General features: G+C 37.7%; 1 protein-coding gene across 2 annotated transcripts in view; it reads right to left on the bottom strand.

The window, feature by feature from the left end:
• LOC122791827 (tumor necrosis factor receptor superfamily member 1A-like) overlaps nucleotides 1-19,866 on the bottom strand; it is a 323,895-nt gene that overhangs the window by 62,863 nt on the left and 241,166 nt on the right. For both annotated transcript variants that reach the window (XM_044059790.1, XM_044059791.1), the window contains exon 9: nucleotides 3,553-3,613. In XM_044059790.1, the coding sequence (XP_043915725.1) occupies nucleotides 3,553-3,613 (61 nt within the window). The remainder of the gene's footprint in view (nucleotides 1-3,552; nucleotides 3,614-19,866) is intronic.

Genomic DNA, 19,866 nt, shown 5'->3' with positions numbered 1-19,866 from the left:
TGGTCAATCCTACCAGCGCTCCTGAAGAGCGGCCCAACTCCTTTCCTCTGGAGGTGGTTGGGGGACGTTTCTCCTTGTACCCTTCTGCTTGACTAACCATCACCACCGATTCTTGGGTACAAAGGATCATAACCAGAGGTTATCATATCCCCTTCAATCTTTGTCCCATCCCATCAAAGAATCTTCCCCACGTTCCACCCAGTCAAAGGGAAGAAGCAGCACTACAGATAGAAAAGCTGCTAAGAAAAAGAGTCATCCAAATAGTCCCTCCAGACCAGACAGGATCTGGATTCATCTCAAGACTATTTTTGGTGCCAAAGAAAACCAGGGACTGGAGACCAATTTTGGACCTCAGTGTATTGAAGAAGTTTGTGAGAGCACAAAAATTCCAGATGGTCACTATACCGTCTATCCTCCCACTTTTGGAAAAAGACGACTGGATGTGCTCTATAGATCTTCAAGATGCATACTACCACATAAAGGTGGACAGGCCATGAAGAAGATTTATGTGCTTCTGTGCAGGAGCCAGTCACTACCAGTTCAGAGTACTGCCCTTTGGATTCTCTACAACCCCCAGAGTGTTCACAAAGTGCATGGCAGTTGTCACAGCTCACTTGCAACTTCAAGGATTCCAGGTGTTTAAATACCTAGATGACTGGCTCATTTCCGCCCCCACCAGACATCTACTGGAAAAAGCCCTGGCATACTCTCTCCTCACTGCTCAAAGGCTAGGCATAACCATAAACTGGCAAAAATCCAATCTCACCCCATCTCAGTCGACAGAATTCACAGGGGTTATCTTGGACACAAAAAACTGCAGAGTGGCTATTCCAGAGCACAGAATTTTAAGGATAAAGCAACAACTAATTCCAATCCTTTCAAAGGAAAAATCCACAGCTCACTTGGTTCTACAGCTGTTAGGTTCCATGGCAGCCTCCATCACCATTGTTCCCCTGGCCAGGTTTCACATGAGGCTTCTACAATGGCTACTGCTCACCCAATAGTATCCTTTTCAGCATCCTCTTTCAGCCATGATTCGAGTAACCCACAGGTGCAAACAGGATTTAAATTGGTGGATGATGCACAATCTCTATCAATGGTCTCACCCCTTTTCCCCCCAGCAACCCAAGGCCACTGTGACCGCAGACGCCTCCCTGATGGGGTGGGGGGGGGGCTATTTCAGGGACAGACTGTCCAAGGCACTTGGTCCCAACCGGAGGCCCATCTGCATATAAATGTTCTAGAGCTGAGGACGGTGCTTCTGGCATTGCAAGCATTCCATTCCCTGCTGCCATCTGGGACAATTGCAATTCAATCAGACAACATTACGGTGGTCTGATACATCAGCAAGCAAGGTGGAACCAAATCTTACCCCCTTTGTCGAGAGGCCATGAGCATATGGCAATGGGTGATGGCTACCAACTGTTTTCTTTTAGCAACGCACATTCCCGGGAGTTCCAACGTGATAGCAGACAGACTCAGCAGGTGCATTCTGCAACCGCATGAGTGGACCCTGAATCCCTTGATAGCGGCGGAGATCTTCCACTGCTGGGCCATCCTTGCTGCGACCTCTTTGCATCCCTGGCCAACTACAAATGCAGCAACTACTTCGCCCTAATTCCCCCTCTGGGACAGTCACCCAGGGACACTCTAGTCCACGATTGGCCCTCGGGTCTTCTCTATGCATTTCTGCCCTTTCCTCTCATTCCTCAGTTTCTGAAGAAAGCCCGGCGGTTGAAGAGCAAAGTAATCCTCATAGCATCATATTGGCCACAACAGAGTTGGTTCCCATTCCTTTGGCCTCACCTACTAGATCGACCATGGATCCTCCATCCAATCCCAGAGTTGATCTCACACCCACAGAACCTGATTCATCCCAACCTGAACAGCCTCAAGCTAATGGCTTGGCTACTCCAATTCCCTTAATTGCCAGGCAGAATGATCTTTCTTTACCAGTACATGATATTCTCATTGCTTCTCATAAGTTCTCCACTAGAATTACTTATCTGAGCAAGTGGAAAAGATATACCTGTTGGCTGAAAGATAAACAAGTAGACCCCTTTTTAGCACTAGTGTCAATAATACTAGACTATCTGGCCAACCTGTTTTAATAGGCCTCTACCATTAGAGTTCATTTGGCTGCAATTTCTAATTTTCATGAGGGTGTTCAAGATTCCTCTCTTATGTTCCATAAATTGTGCAAGACCTTCATAAAAGGTGTGAATCATCTGACGCCACCTTTTAGAGAACCTATTCAACCATGGGATTTATCATTAGTTCTACAAGCTCTGACAATGGCACCTCTTGAACCAGCCTCTTCTTGCGTCCTCAAGTATTTGTCATGGAAAACCTTGTTTTTGGTCACTGTTACTTCTGCCAGATGTATTTCTGAACTTCAAGCTTTATGTATCAAGAGTCCATACTTGATTTTTCGTAGAGATAGAGTGTCTCTCAGAACTAATCCATCATTTCTGCCTAAAGTGATCTCTGAAATGTCCATTAATCAAACCATTGAATTGCCAGTTTTCTTTCCCAACCATTCAAACAGAGAAGAGTATTGCCTACATACCCTTGAGATACACAGGCAAATCCGTTTTTACCTAAACAGGACTAAACCTTTTCGTAAATCTGACCAGTTATTTTTGGCCTTTTCTGGACCCAGATTTGGATCAGCTGTTGCAAAGGTCACATTAGCTAGATGGTTGAAGGACTGTGTGACCTTTATTTATACACAGCGTAATATCTCGTTGCCTACTACCATGAAAGCTCATTCAACAAGGTCATTGGCAACTTCTGCTGCCTTCCATGCCAGAGCTTCTTTACATGACATCTGTGCAGCTGCAACTTGGGCTACCCCTCATACCTTCATCAATCATTACAAATTGGATTTGGCCTCCAGGGGAAGAGCATCTTTCAGTTCTATGGTGCTCAGGAATGTCTTTCCATGAGAGCCTCCCAGGAATAGAGGTAGCTGGGGACTCTGCCCCATATGTAAGGAATGAACGAGGATTAACAATATCAGATAAAGAAGTTATGTCTTACCATAATGTTCCATCTGTATTGTTGATCCTCGTTCAGTCATTACGACCCTCCCTCCTTCCCCCTCCTGTGGTTTCCAGTGGATCTCACCATCCAGTTCTCTTAGGTTATTTGACCAGAGGTAGCCTCTACCTTCTTTAACTTGCAAACTCAATCTGAGGTAACAGGGGGAGGGGAATTGTGGGTAAGAGTTCAGTTCAAGAGTTTGAAGCGGACGCAAGCTTGGAAAATGGCCGGCTCAGTTCTGAGCTCGGGACCGATACCCATACGTAATGACTGAACGAGGATCAACAACACAGATGTAACGTTATGGTAAGACATAACTTCTTTATAAATCAACTTAAAATCAAGCATATGAAATATTTCTAATTACTTTCTAATCAATTCTCTACCATTTTTACTGTGAATATAAATAAGCAGTGCTGCGAATCATTACATCTACGTTACATCTACACATCTCAGTGGTCAAAGTAGTCAAAATGCTGCTTAAAACCTGATACACAGGTTACTTACCATTTTGAGGTTTTTCTTTGACTTCTTTAAGAAATTCTTTATTATATCTTAAGACGAATTCCTACATCAAATAAAATAAATATTTTGCTTATTACTGGCAATATTAAAAATTCATCAATACAACTGGTCTTGCAAGCACAGACAGCAAGGATAACAGACTACATCAATGTCAATACAGAATGCTCTTTTCATAAGGAGAAGGTCCAGATTTTAAGCTGTTTAATACAACAGGTATGTGCAGATAGTCCTAGAAGGTAAACGTACACATTCCAGCACAAAAGTCATCGCAAAAAAAGGCACCCACCTGAACTTTGTAATTCCTTGGAATAGACATAAAAACCCTGAAGAAAAGGTAATGTCCATTTCATTCCCTCATATAACAGGGAGGGAAGAGAAATGACAAAAGAAGTATTGTGTGTGGGGGGGTTCAGTGCGTGACAGGCTAGGAGCCTCCACACTCTGGTTCTCAGTACATGAAAGTATTTAAAATAATTTATGAATACACTGTATGTCTGCATGCTCGGTAGTTTGCATAAATCAGGAATAAAGCTATATACTGTCAAAAAGATGCCTTTGTGTGTATAGCAAATTTACAGATTTCTATTCTGACAGTATAATATGGAAAGTCAAGTATAGCTACTAAATGTGCTCATCTTGTAATGCCTAATTGTCTACATTTATTTCCTGTACAGCTTTAAGCAAGTGACTCTACCACACAGTGCACTAAAGCACTTGTGTCAGGTGAGCCTATACATTTACTAACTAAAAAAATAAAGAAGGGTATTGTTGGGAGGGTGGCCTAATGGTTAAGGTGTTTGCCTTGCAAGCACAAGGTGCAGGGTTTGAGTCTCACAAGGGATAATTGGCTAAGCTTAAAATGGCGCCCAAGGGCAGTTAGCTTAGTACTAATCTATGAACCTATCTATAAAACTATGAACTGGGACATGAATGGTAGTTTTACATTTCAGCATAAACTCACTAACTGACAAGTACAACTTCACTTGGGTATACTAAATATGTACTCCAGAACAGTATAAAATGGTGTTATCTGCTACTATCTGGCACGATTTCTTCTGTTTCCACATGCAAGAGCTCCCAATAATAAGCTTTGATGATATTTGCAAGAAAATGAGGCTCTGGCTCATAATGCTTCCTAAGCTGTTTTCTTGATGTCATAGCATGGGTGAAAAAAGCATATAGATGAATAAGAAATTAAGTATGTAAGCCCCCCCCCCACACCTTTGGCTTGTTTTTCAGATCAGTTTCAAAGGGCCCTGTAGGTGCTTCATGGAAACTAGAGCACTTGCTAGGAAACTACAACACTTGCTATTTATCATCAGAGGCATAAAAGACAAGCAAGTACAAATGTAACGCTGCATGCATCTAGTCCTGCACATCCCAACCCTGAATGAACAGCCCTTCGGTGTTGGCTGGTCCTTGATCTATCTTGGATTAAAGTCACATATGGATCAAAGTCATATAACAGCTTACTTGATCATGACAACTCCACCTTGCTGTTTACATCGTAAACTATCCAACATCTAGCAGTGACTCCAATTCCAAACAATCTTGCTGTGTCAAGTAAATCTGCATGTGCCTACTTCCTTTAATGACTGTAACAGTCTTTCCAGTTTTAATCCTACAACATACAGCTCATTGTTGCTTTCTCTTCCATAGCCCCAAACTACTTTTCTAATGTTTATTAAAATTAATATATAATTAAAGTATTAATCAACTAATGCACAGTGCATAAAACATCTACTGTCTTTATACTTCATAGTATAATCTCTGTTTATAATGTACTTTTCTGGCTGTTTAAAGGTTGAATGAAATGCAAAAACTGTCAAAGAAATAAATTTAGTTTTGGTGGAAGGAGACATTCCAGTTATGAAGAATTAACTTCATTAATAGCGTAAGCTAGACAAGTGGCATTTGTTCATGTATATGCCAAAGGCTGAACAAACATCATATGAATGATGTAGCTTTACTACATCAGTTGATCTACAAGGGGACCCTCTCCTGTAGGTCAGTAACTGGGCACATCCTCTCTTCTACAGCCACTTGGCAATTTTTGTACAATCTCTTACTTCTGAAATGTGTGCTCTAAAGTAAGCATGTGATGTGATGTGACATGCCTCACTATGACAGCACAGATAGCTTCTGAGTCTTGCAGGTTGTCTCAGCTAATAAGCACAAACATTTATGCAGTCAAGAAAAAAAAAAGAATATTTGACACCTATGCTGTTAACAGGTAATAGACAAGAATACCCACCCATCTTAAAGGGAACTTCAACCAATGACGGGATCAAAGGTGTCTCCAAGTACAGTAGGAAGTGGGGAGGATATCTAAAACCTACTAAGGATATAACAACATTGTGTTAAATCAAACCCAGAGAAAAGCCAAAGAGGAAGTGTCTCAGAAGTCTGCATTCTCAAGTACAGAGGCATCAAAGGGGGACACTTTCCTTGAGTCACAGTCTAGACAATAATGTTGGTGAAAATGTAACCAAGTTGCTATGGCGAAGATGTCTGCAACAAAGACATTTTTGAAACAAGCAATGGAAGCATGGGTCTTTGACTGCAGTATCTTCCAAATGGTGGAGAGCAGCTTAATGGCAAAAGATTATAGACTTAACCATCTATTTGAATAAGAGTTGCACTACAATTAGCACTCTTTCACTGCTCTTGCAAAGAATGACTTACTTAATGCAAACTCTGACATCACCTTTAAAAGGAAACTTGTGTGATTAGTCCAAAGGGATAGCCAAACCCTGCGCAGGACCAGACATGATTCTCCATATAATAGCCTAGAACTGAGATCCTACACGCACAGATGGTGGTCTGTAGAAAAATACTGTTTTTCAAAGCACAGATTTAAATGAGTGCTAGACAAACCTACAGATTATAAAGTTCAGATGTGAACAGCAAAGATATCGCTATAACTTGCATGGACCCCCTTGTCCTTTTCTGAAATGGCAGATCACAACTTCAGTCTGCCAATTGAGAGGTAATGTACCTGACTTTCACATAACACTGAAAAGGCGTGTTAATCATAACAACCAAAGACTATCTGGCCTCTTTAGTATTCTCAGCAAGCTCTCATCTGTCCAAAAGCCTTTCCATAGTCTAATTACTGCAGTAATCTCACAAGAAAATTAACCCAATTTCATCAAGATGCTTCTTTTACCATCTTTTCAAGGGAAAGTTATGTCCACTGGGTTCAAAAGTTACTCAAAATGCTCCATCAACCTCCTTACCATGTTCCCATTCAATGTCATTATTTCTACATCTTACATCACCCTAGATATCCACATTCCGCCCCCCATTAAGGAAACCATGGTAAAAGATTTCTCCAAAGGCAACTTTATGCTTCTTAAGACATAAGTGGCGAACTTCATGACACCCATGCAGATGGACAATGCAGTTACGACTGCTGAATCCTACACAGATGCACTCTATAATCACTTACACAAGTGCATGGATCGTGCTATCCCAAACAGAACCAAGATGCTATCTTCCAAAAAAAGGAAGCCAATCTGTCGGTCCCCTGCCATAAACAAACTCTACAACTGAAGGAAGAAACTGTTGCAAAAGAGAGTAAAATCCCATGAGTGGAAGAGTTACCTGGTCAGCCTCAGTAAGAAGCTGAGATCCCTTATAAGATCCTCCAAAGCTAGCTATGAAAACAAAATCACCAATGATTCTAGGGACAACCACAAAGCATTATATAGCTATGTCAAGAATCTCAATGGCAACATCCAGACCTACTCTGAGTTACGGCACAACGGCATGAAAATTACAGAACCAACTGATATTGCCAACATCCTGGCAGATAGGTTCAGTGCTAACTTTACCCCCCCCCCTCTCACCCCCTATAGGGCCCATATCTATACAGTAAGAATGCAGAGTCCCTGTAATCACAACTATTCAGGTAAAAGCTGCACTCTCTAAAGCCAAAAACACAGCATCCATGGGACCGGACAACAGCCCAGGCTGCATTTTACACTAACTTCAGAACTAACTTACTCCCCACCTAAGCACCATGTTTAATCATAGTCTCACATCAGGCTTTGTGCCCAATGAATAGCACACAGCAACAGTTATCCCACTCCACAAAGGGGGAGCCACCACTAATCCCAGGAACTATCGCCCTATTAGCCTGACAAGCCTGGTCTGTAAGGCCATGGAACGTATCATCATAGAACTCATAAAAAAAGACAATGGTAACCTCCAAACTCTGGACCCCATCCAGTTTGGGTTTGTGAAAGGCAGATCATGCCTCCTGAACCTGATTGACTTCTTTGAGGCAGTCATCAAAGCTGGAGACGAAGGTAAGGTGGTTCACACAGCCTATCTTGAGCTCGCCAAGGCTTTCGACACCATCCCCCCATTGTGGAATTATAGCTAAACTCACTAAACTAGATATAAATCCCTACGTCACAAGATAGATTGCCAATTGGCTCACTGACAGAACCTACATTGTGAAAGTTACAGACTCCAAATCTGAGTTCAAACCAGTGACAAGTGGAGTACCACAGGGTTCAGTCCTGGGACCTCTACTGTTTGGTATCTACTTCTCTGAAGTACAGGATAACACAGAAGGCCTTTGGCTAATGAAGTTCACAGATGACTGCAAACTAGAAGCCATAGTTGAGTCCCCAAATGATGTGGACATCCTACAGGAGGGCCTCACTGAGACAGATGCCTGGTATCAGAGCCATGACCTCAAGCTCAATGCCAAAAAGTGCACTGTCATCCCCTTTGGTAAAAACTCTGTACCCATGATCTACCACATAGGTGGCAGTATACTTAACACCAAATGTGTGATAAGAGACCTTGGGACCCAGGTGGACAGTAGTCTCTCCTTTGATAATCACATCGCCATAGTAGTCAGGAAATCCTTCTACGTGGTACGCCTCATCACAAAACGGTCCTCATCTAAGAAAAAAGAGGTCATTTTTCCCCTCTTCTCAACAATCATTAAACCCATTATAGAGTACAATGCCCCTTTTGGAATGTACCTCACAAGACATCTGCAGCAGCTGGAAAGGCCACAGAAGTACCTCACAAAGAGGATTACTGGCCTCAAACAGATGCCCTACACTGACCGTCTAAAAAAACACCAGCTTTACTCTGTAGCATATCGCCTACTCCCTGGTGATCTCTGCCTAACATATAAAGCTATGTCAAACCCAGAGCTGTTGGACATGCTACACCTAAAGAAATCCCAATCCCTCCGAGTTACATGCTCTAGGGACCTACACCTTGTCACCACAACAAACAGGACATGCTGCAGGGATAGATTCCTGTCCCAGGGACTTCCCATACTCTGGAATATGCTACCCATCTATGTCAAGCAAAGTTCCTCATTAGAACTCTTCAAGAAAAATCTTGATAAGTGGATGGGAAATAGGAAATACACACCAGGAATCACTTCTGTGGCTCTGCTCAACAGGGGCACAGGAAAATAACTTTCTTGGGTGGCTTAAGCCAGGGAACTTTGTTGGCTAGGCTTACTTAGGCTCTTGGGTCAATAGCCTAGTAACTACCTATGAAGCTATTAACCTATGATTGTGAATACTCCAGACATTGTGTGCAAAAGCAAAAACAAAATTAAGGTTTCCTTTCTGCAATATGCAGTACTACTGAAGTGACCCTCTCAACTAATGTTACTAACTCCCAGGTCCATGACACCTGGCTGGAGGCTTATTAGGCTCCTACTGCTTTTGGGGGCCTGGCTGTATGTAAAACAGTGCACGGAAAAGATTTCATGCAATTAGCTCAGCATCAAACAGAACATAATTTCCATTTAGGGAAGTAAGAATACCTAGTAGGTTTTTTAGTCCCTTTATTAATTTCAGATAAATACAAACTAATTAGAAAAGTTAAGATTAAATGTAAATACTTCATACTGCAGCAGACTTCTGGATGGGACAGGATACTCTGTTATATTGCTGTGTCAATAGACTATGGAATACAGGTAAAGTAGATAAATGCATCTCAGCTATACTAACACAGGGGGAACTATGACTGCCTGATTGAGAACAGTTACTAACATGAATTATTTTCTTTTTTAAAAAGACTTTGTGAATGATAATTGAAGAATATGCGGAGGGAATGGGCCAAACTAAAGTTAAAGCAATCCTAGCTTTTGTTCTGGGGTGAGGGACACAGAATACATAACAAAAATACTGGATAACTGTACTGTGATGCATAAATATCTGAATCTCCTTTCTGTGACCTGTAAAAATGCCTTTGTAGTCTACACAGTGAAATCTGCCTTCTGAGAGTCCTAGTCAGACAGGAGGGAATGTAAACAGCTTATAAAGTGTTCTCCACAGACAGAATCTCTTTCCATGGTTACAATGGACAACAGAGTATGTATGAGTCTCTGCTTATTTGAACACCAAAGCACTGTCTGTAGTGACTTTTAAGAGGCCAAATTTTCAGTACAAAGTAAAATAACTTTAGGGTTTTGTGAAGAGTCATCATTACCTTCAAGTTATTGTACATCTCCATTTGATACAGAGATTTGATTCCCTGTATTGCAAGCTTTGCTAGTGTGCTCCTCAATCCAGATCAGAAACATACATGGTTAAAAATTTCACAGGGAAGATTGCTGAAATTATTTGGCTAAACTGATCTGTATTTCTGAATTCATCAGTTAAATCTTTGGAGGAATTAGACTGATGGTCTCTTGAGACTGGAGCTACCAGCATAATTTTCACAAGTAAAGTCTGACATCTGGGGCAATATTGATAGTATATGAATGCCAATATCACTCTTGCTGGCAAAAATGCTCTACAACGGTACAACGGATAAAAATTAAACATGGGATCTGTTTTATCTTATGGAAGAAATGCTTTATATGAAATGGAATTTAGAGAGCTATAAACAGCATCTGTTTATCTGAGATGGGGCAGTTCCATCTTTTTAAAAAATGAAATGCTTTCAACCCCCATTAGCTCAAAAGCTGTCAGCCTTCTTGAATGCTTGTGAAAGACAAATTAGGACACTTATTTGCTCTACCCAGCAACAGATACTATAATCTCACCAAGGAAAATTTAGCCCTTGAAGGGATGATGTAGAATAAAAGTATTAAAATATCGAAGGCTAACAAAGAGGGTGTATTAGTGTTGTTGGATGCTGGGTGGCATCCTACCAAAATGTTCAGTATTTTGAACAATAAAGGTTATTATTATGAGGTGAGGATGTAGGATTTCAAGAGAGTATTTAGGCAAATTGACGCCTTAGTGAAAAACTGGGGTCTTGATAATCTAATCAGTTACAACATGGGGTCTTACCTTACTGTAGAAAATGATCATGTATCCAGCACTGTTGGAATCCCAGAAGTGCAGAGATATTTTCAACACCCCCCCCCCTTAACGCCCACAGTCTCAAGTAAAGTAGCCAAAATTGAAGCCATAGGAGTATATGCTGAGAAGTTCATTAATCTAGTAGTCCAGCAAATTTGACTATCATGAAAGACTACATTGATTTTACACAAAATGTGAAAAATGTGACTCTGAGTGACTCAGATTTCTTGGAAACTATGGATATTCCATAGTTATTTTCTGTAATACCTAAAGTTGTAGGTCTGGAAATGGTATCCCATTACCTACATAGTAAGTCTAAGTTATATTTGTCAAAGGTATGCATCATGTTAACAGAAATGCTAAATCTGGTAATGTCAAATACTTCTGCATTTTTGAAGGCAACACTTTCAGATACAAGAGTGGTGCAGTTGTAGGGGTATATGCCATATGCCAATACGTATATGAAATTGTGGAAGAGGAGAATATTTTAATTGCTCTTATTGGTAATGGACTACATTTTGTACGTGCTTTATTGATGATATTTTTTATAGTTTGGACTGGGTCAAAAGACCTTCTTAATTTTTTTCTTGTGTAAAATCAGGCCAACGAGCACAGGAAATTCACTATGAATTTTGATCAACTTGATCAACATTTTTTTTTTTTTTTAGATTTACTTTTATGTTGAAAGGCAGAAGTTCAGCAGACTTTTACAGGCGTGAAAGCTATATCCAGTACTGGTTTCCTATCCTGCAGCAGTATGGATACCCCCTTGGGTAAACAGACCTATAGTAAAGGATCAATTTATAAAGACAAATATCTTAACACAGAATCAACTAGATTACTTATACGAGGCTAGCAATCCCAAGAAGCAATTCCTTAACCATGGTTACCCCAAGAATACTGTGCATGCAGAATATCTAAAGGTTTTAGAGGAAAGAAAGGCCAAATACAAACCTTGCATTTTTGATGATGAATGGTCTGCTAGCAATGACAATGATTTATAGATAAATATTTATCCATAAAGTTAGTCATCTATTTACTCAAATAATATTAGATATGTAACAACTGGAACATTTTAATAGATTTTCCAAGTACAGATAAAGTCCTGGGGAACAGTCTCAGGTTTGTCATTAAGAGAGGTAGAACTATAAAAAAAATATTACAAAATGGAAAGGGAGATGTAATAAGGAAGGGGGGATGATCATTTGTAGCAAGTATAATAAGTGTTAACATCTGATGCTGGGCAGTTCAGAAATACTGTTAAAGGGAAGTTATATGGCACTCCTGAAGTACTCTACTGGGTATGTGCCTGAGGCCTAGAGAATAGCATTAGTGAAACCCCTCTATAAGGGTAGCCCTATCACTGAACTTGAGAACAGTTGACTAATTAGCCTTACCAGCATCATTGTAAAGTAATGGATGTATAATTATCATAGTGCAGCTCATAAGAAATGTCACTGGCATCTTACTAGCTCTCAATTTTAACCAATTCAGCTTTGTGAAAACCCCTGCCTACCAAGTGTCTGGTGATTTTTTTGAGAAAGTTACTTAAGTACTGGGTGGCAACAAATCAGTGGAATTGCTACATGGATTTAGCAAGATTTCTGAGACTATTTCCACCCACTGGCATTACTGAGAAATAGACTCAATTAAATGTTAACACATACATAACTTGTTGGATAAACTCTCTCTCAGAAAGCATACAGAGGTTTGAAGGCACACACTCGGCTAAAAGGGACAGCAGTGGTTTTCCATACAGTTCTGTTTTGGGGCCCCTTCTCTTCATCTTGTGTTTCACTGATTCCAAAGCTGGCATGAATGGTCTCTGGCTGACTACAGTTGAAACATTTGAAGAGGACTGCCAACTCATAGCTGTCATGAACTCACATGATGACATCTGTATCCTCCAAAAAGGCCTGCACCACACGAATTCCGGATGTTACAACCATGGTCAGTGCAAAGAATGCAATATTCTTCTCTTTAAGAATAGCAATAAAAACACAATGATACCATATCAAAACACATTCTGTTATAAGACAGCTCAGTACATTTGTGGACATTACACTTTTTTGAGCAAAACTATCAGCTACCGTTAGCAAATCTTTTCCACCTAGTACAATTTATAACTAAAGGTGTAGCCTTCATGTCCAAGAAGTTAATGTCCCTCTCTATTCCCCCCTTATCAGATCTACAACAGAATACAGTACACCTCTAAGACATGCATCTTATCCAGATATATTGCCCAGCTAGAAAAAAAAATAGACATGTGGTCCATAAGCCCTCTACTCTGTCTTTTGCAGACTTCTCTGTGACAAACCCAGTTATCTTACAAGGTTTTAAAGTGCTTTAACCTGTCTAATCTTTTATATGTTTGTAAAATGGGTGGCATTATCAATACCCATTATGAAAATGTAAATCTTCATTGCAATCCATATTACCAGAACCTGTTGGCGTGATAGACACTTCTTCCACAGAATTCCCTAGCAATGGAGAAAGGTCCATCTCTGTATCAAAGTCATACTTCACAACTGTCTGGACTTTTGGAGAATGTTCAGATTTTTGCCTTATATTTTTGGCCTGTTTTTCAAAAAATTGTGTTTTTTTTTTCTGGCAAACCACTGGCACATCACTGAGCTCTGCAGTCTGAAAATAAGAGCAGACTTTTAAGTTTCAGACTTCATATACTTCAGAAAGTTTATTTTAATGCAAAACCTGTTAGTCTATCAACTTTTTAAGTTTGTAAGAGCAATATTTAAAAAGTGTTCTTATTGCTGGGCCTTCATTCCCCCATTATTTGTGGCTTTGTCCAGATTTCTAGCTCTAAGAGGTGGAGAAGTATGACCGAAGCACCTTCCTGTCATGAAATTCAGCTTGGATGAGTACATGGGGATCTGTAGATTTACTCTTGGTCTAGCTCCTCAGACACTTATGGACAAAGGAAAAACTATGGAAACTGCAGTGTCTACGCTCCTAATGATCTACTTGATAGCCTATGAACCAATTATATAGCTTGAAAGCTGGACTTCAGAAGCCTTGGGGTAAAATGAAAACACCACCTAGCTGTTGCTGAGGAAAAGGCACCAATTAGCTCAGTAAGCTGAGGCTTCTTGTAGTCTATAATAATAGCCATTAGAGAATCTAACCCAAAGATACATTTCAATTTGTTTTAGATAAAACTTATTTTATAAGACTATATTTTGATTTTAAGTAGCCTAGCCAATTTCCCTTCAAATGTTTGTGTGTGTGTGTGTGTGTGTGTGTGTGTGTGTGTGTGTGTGTGTGTGTGTGTGTGATTGTGTGTGTGTGTGTATTATTTTTTTAATGTGTTTCACAATCTGGAGGAACTGAACAAAACAGAACTGATAGAGTGCTAGCTGAATAGCTTAAAATTTTACTAATTTTCTAAAACTGCTTTAAAAATGAAATCAGTGTTACATCCTATAACCTGAGAAGAACCAATAGCAGAAAACTAAAAAGTAAAGGGATTCCAAGATAGCGGCCGACTGGTAAGCACCTGCTGCACAGAGCTCCTTACCTCAGTTATTACTTTCAAAGATTCTCCTGACAAAAATACAGAAATTTGTCTTCCTGAAGAGAGAGGAATATAAATAATCTCAGAATATTGCTTTGCCTGGAATTGGTGGTTTGTTTGTAGTAAAATTCAGTCTCCTTTTTCTTTCTTTTGGACTAAAGTGGAGAATATCTTCTGATTTTTCACAAAAAACAGTGCCTAAATTCTACGTGAAGAGAAACCTGCTTGAAAATGGCAAAAGAATTAGATTCCATGGAAACACAAACCACAAAAGCAAAACTGTCATCTGCTTTTTCTCCAGAAAAAGAGACAGCTTCAAAGAGACTGAGAACAAATAAACAGTCTGTAGATAATACAAAATCTGGCTCCAAAACTAAAGATGAAGCTAATTTCCATATGGATGAACTGAGACAAGCGCTGCAGCCTATTCAGACAGCCATACAAGATTTTTCTGAACAACTTGTTAAATTTGGTACCAATATTAATCAAATTGTGGAAAGAGTGGATATCTTGGAACAAAAAACCCAGTCAAATGAATTCCTCATTAAAAATGTATCGGAAGATCTAAATGCCAAGTCAGATCTAATTAAAGAACTTCAGGCCAAATTAATTGACCTTGAAGCAAGAAGCCGAAGAAATAACATTTTAATTAGAGGTATTCCAGAGTCTATTGAAAACCAAGATTTAATTAAAGTTGCAAAACAAATACTGGAACAGGTATTACAGTCGGAAGGTGATACATCTATCCTTATTATAGAGAGAGCACATCATGCCTTACATAAAAGACAAGATGTTACAGTGCCTCGTCAAGTATATGTAAGGCTATTAAACTACCAACATACCTACAAAATTCTTCAAATAGCAAAAAAGATCAAATATTTTATCTGGAATAAAAATAAACTAACTTTTGCTCAGGACTTACCCTTATCTATAAAGTTACAAAGACAGAAACTTGCTCCCTTTTGTGCAGAATTAATTAAGAAAGGCATCAAATTTCAGATGAGGTACCCAAATACTCTCATCTTTCTTCATAATGGGGCAAGATACTCATTAAACTCTACAAGTAAAGCCAAAAAAGCTTTTATCAAAGCTTTTAACTACACTCCGGAGATATAAAATATAAGGCATAATTTACGGATTGCAGTTTCTTCTTTTTTGCTTAAGTCATAGAATTTAATACATTAAATAGTTTCAAAATAATAGCATAAATTTAAAATGTTTATTATAAATTCACTTTGGGAGGTTGGGTACTTGTTTAATTTAGGTTTAATAATCTTTGGTATTTAAAACCTGCATTTTTAAATTCATATAGTTAAAACTGGTTATTGAAGTGCGCGTGGCATCACAAAATTGTCTACAGGCTTTAAAAGAATTCCCGCTTAAATCTCTTCATTGATTTAAGTACAAAATGTCTTTTTGTTTTGGGAAATGCCTGTTGGATCAAAATTCTAAATGTGTGATGCTTACGTTGCTAACCAATGTCTGCTGTTTGTGTTTCTGCTCGTGTGCTACATTGGTTCAAATGTTTTTTTCATTGCTATTTTTCTCTGCGGATGTTCGTGATAAAACATGGTGGTGGGACTTATTGAGCGAATTACATTGTTGGTGGCTATTTACCATTGAAATTAAAGGTAGCCAATCTATACTACAGACAGAAAATGGATGCAAGCTTGCGATGGAACTATTCGTACATCTCTGGATACAGGATTCATAGTAAATTACTTTTTTTTTCCGGAGGGTGAATCATTGGTTCTCACTGCAACATGAAACATCGGATGCCATGTCATATGTAGGTTTGTTACATAGTGAGTTAGACATGCTTACTGTTTTTCTTTTATTAATAATATGTTCTGAAGCTAGTTAAGGTACTTTTTTTTGCTGATCTAATAACAGATATGCGAAGTTTATTATGCTCGCATTATGTTCGCATTATTTCATGTTCATATCCCTCTGTAAAGGAGCGATTCGATGTTTGTGCATCTGCATTAGAACATATATAATTTATATACTAATATTAGATTATTTGATGGTCTATATCTCGTGCCATTAGCTAGCAAGATTTCTCAGATTATTGCCTAATAGGAGGTGTGATTTGATGGACGCTTCCTGGAGCTACTTCTCACAGACCCTTAAGGTAAACATGAAACATTTGATAACATGGCATTTTCAAGCAATGAGTAATGGAGTGACATGTTTGTGGTGATTTTTGTGCATGATATAAATGGTAAAGACAAGGTAAAAGGTTTAATATCTAGGTGTATTGGTGGGGAAAATCTATTTAGTGTTTGTCTAAAAATTAATAAATATTGTAGTTACTTGAATCACTGAACACTTTTAAAACTGATTTACCAATATATATGCAACTTTTAATTTTAAATAACATATGATATGACTTTCTCAAAATTTTTATGGCGGATTGGGTCAGTTGTGTAATTTTAATATATGACCTAAGACGAAGTTAACTGTTGAGGACGGCTACGATGTATTGTATTTTGTTTAATATTAATATTATTCCAGCATTTACGTCTGAGTATTATGTAATGCTGTCTAATATAGTCTGTTATTTTTTTTAGTCATGATGAAAATTAGAATTTACATGTTTTGGGCTTTAAAAAAGAAGTAATGTTTCAGAAACTTTTTCTGAACTAAACCAGAGATCACACTACTGAAATATTGTAATTAATCTATTCAGTTAGCTTATATATTTAATTGCTTAAAATATTCTTTAGTTAGAATTGTTTTTAATTAATGTAATCTATTCATATATATTTTGTCAAATAGACTCTATCTTAGATTAGTTTCTATACATCATATTTATTTATGTTCTATCCCAACTATATATGAGAGCTTTAGTGCAGTGTGATAGGGACCTGGTATGACTGGATGTTGGAATTTTTTTTGTATATATGTAAAATAGTGTTAGATGTAGTACTGTGGAAGGTATTAAATTTAGGGGTTTACTTATCTCTTCTACGAATTTTAATATTTACAGAACTATTAGTAATTGGGTTTCTCTCACTTAAGGGGTATTGGTGGTTAGGCACTGGGGTTTGGCTGAGAGAATACTCTATTTCATACTTGGGTAAATTTGCTTGTCTTATGTAAAAAACAAAATGGGTTCACCATACATGTAAGTTATGCACATTTACTTTCTATATTCAATGTATGTCTTTTTTGTATTTCTAATGTTTGTTATTTATATAATAGTCCCAGAGGTCTCATGAACATATTAAAAATCTTATTTCTTTTTGATTTATAATAATACAATGTTAAATTTAATGAAATGTCATGGCATATAGATTCATGGAATGTTAGAGGCATACGCAATACAGAGAAAATTAAACTTCTGATGCATCTTTTGTTTAAAGCACAAGCAAATGTCTGTTTTTTGCAGGAAACTCATTTACTCATGGAAGATTGGTCGAAACATTTGAAGTTGGATAAGAAATATTATTGCTGCTGGGAATAGTAGCAACTCCAGGGGTGTAGCCATATTAATCAAAAAAGATTTTCAAGGGGCTATAAATGAGGTTAAGTCAGACCTAAATGGCAGATGGTGTTATTTTACTTCTACTCTTCCATATTCTAACAGACCAGTTTTATTTTTAAATATTTATGGACCATGTTCAAAACAACAAATTTTTATAATGGAATTACACAATATTCTTAATACATTTCAAAATTATCACTTTATTGTGGGGGGGGATTGGAATGTAATTTTAGATCCGGTAATAGATCGCACAAGTAAGTCTTTGGTGTATAATACTCAAGCCTCACTGGCTCTTGATGAATTAATAGCTGATTTTAATCTTATAGACACAATAGCTTTCAGTAAGATTTCGTCTAAGGAGAAAATATATACATATTATTCAAAATGTTACAAATCCTGGTCACGGTTAGATTTATTCCTGACATCTGAATCCTTCACAAATTTTGATATCAAATTTTCTATAGATCCTAGATTTTTCTCTGACCACGCTAAAATTTCTCTATCTATTACATTTACTTCAGAGAGGATTTTAAAATCTACATGCAACAACTGGTCATTGAACAATAACTTATTAAATAATAGTGATATAATTAAAGATACAAAGGAGATGTTGGTGGATTTTGACTTTAATCTTCATCTTATAGACTTACCATTTGATATTCAATGGGCGGCTTTTAAAGCCAAGCTGAGAGGCTATTTAATTAGTAAAGCTTCTTTTTTTAAAAAATCCTATAAATCAAAAGAACTTACTTTAAAATCAAAACTTTTGATGTTGGAGAGACAACAGAGATTAAAACCGGATTCAGATTTAGAAAAACTATTAATGGCCACTCAAAAAGAACTTTTGGATCTACATCAGCAAAACTACTCTTTACACGAACAGAGACTTATTGCTATATATTCAGAGTGGGCCCAAATTCCTTCTAAAACTCTAGCAAGAATCATTAAAACTAAACAAGATTCCTTGAGAATTCCTATGTTACAATATCAAAACAATATTTATAATTCTGATGCAGAAATAATGCAGTTGTTTTACTCCCTTTACTCTGAAATCTATTGTAGTAATGAATCTGGACCATCTAAATTGCATATGGCTAAATTTTTAGAGCCTATTACATTTCCTTCCCTAAATGATGATCAAATAGAGATGTTATCATCTCCCTTGAAAATTCAGGAGATTCATCAGGTTATTTCTAATCTCAAGGCTGATAAGTCTCCTGGCCCAGATGGATATACTACAAATTTCTTTAAAGCTTTCAAATTAATAATTTCTCCTATCCTTTTAAAAATTTTTAATTTCATAATTGTCAATGGTATTACTGATTTGCAATGGAACACTTCGAAAACAATTTTGATTTAAAAAAATAAGCATTATAAAGCTGACCCACATAACTATAGACCCATATCTTTAATTAATGTAGATATAAAGATCTTTGCAGGAGTACTTGCCAACAGACTTAAAAGAGTTATGCCATTTATAATTTCATCAGATCAAACTGGCTTTATGAGTCATAGACATGCTTGGGATAACACTTTAACTCTGGATGCACTTCTTCAATTGACAAAGAAAGAACGTAATCCAATGTATGCTTTATCATTAGATGCTTCTAAAGCATTTGATAGGGTTAACTGGAACTTTTTATTTCTTACATTATCCCACTTTAATATTCCCAAATTTTATATTGATATGATTATGAAACTATATGGGAATTCATCTACTTTCATATATGTAAACAAAAAGATGTCCAAGCCAATTAAAATTACAAATGGAACAAGACAAGGGTGTCCTCTTTCTCCCTTTTTATTTAATATTTTTATTGAACCATTATTTTTTTATCTAGCTCAAAATACGTATCACTCTATACCAAGAATTTTAAAGAATAATATATTGCTTTCAGCTTTTGCAGATGATGTTAATTTATATTTTCAATGTCCTAATACAGATCTTTCTAAAATTATAAATGCAATTGAGGCCT

The sequence above is a fragment of the Protopterus annectens genome, chromosome 17.part0 (genome assembly GCF_019279795.1).
Source record: "Protopterus annectens isolate FY-2018-M chromosome 17.part0, PAN1.0, whole genome shotgun sequence".
Lineage (NCBI taxonomy): Eukaryota > Metazoa > Chordata > Ceratodontiformes > Protopteridae > Protopterus > Protopterus annectens.
The sequence above is the reverse complement of the archived record's forward strand: the minus strand, read 5'-3'. Positions and strand labels throughout refer to the sequence as shown.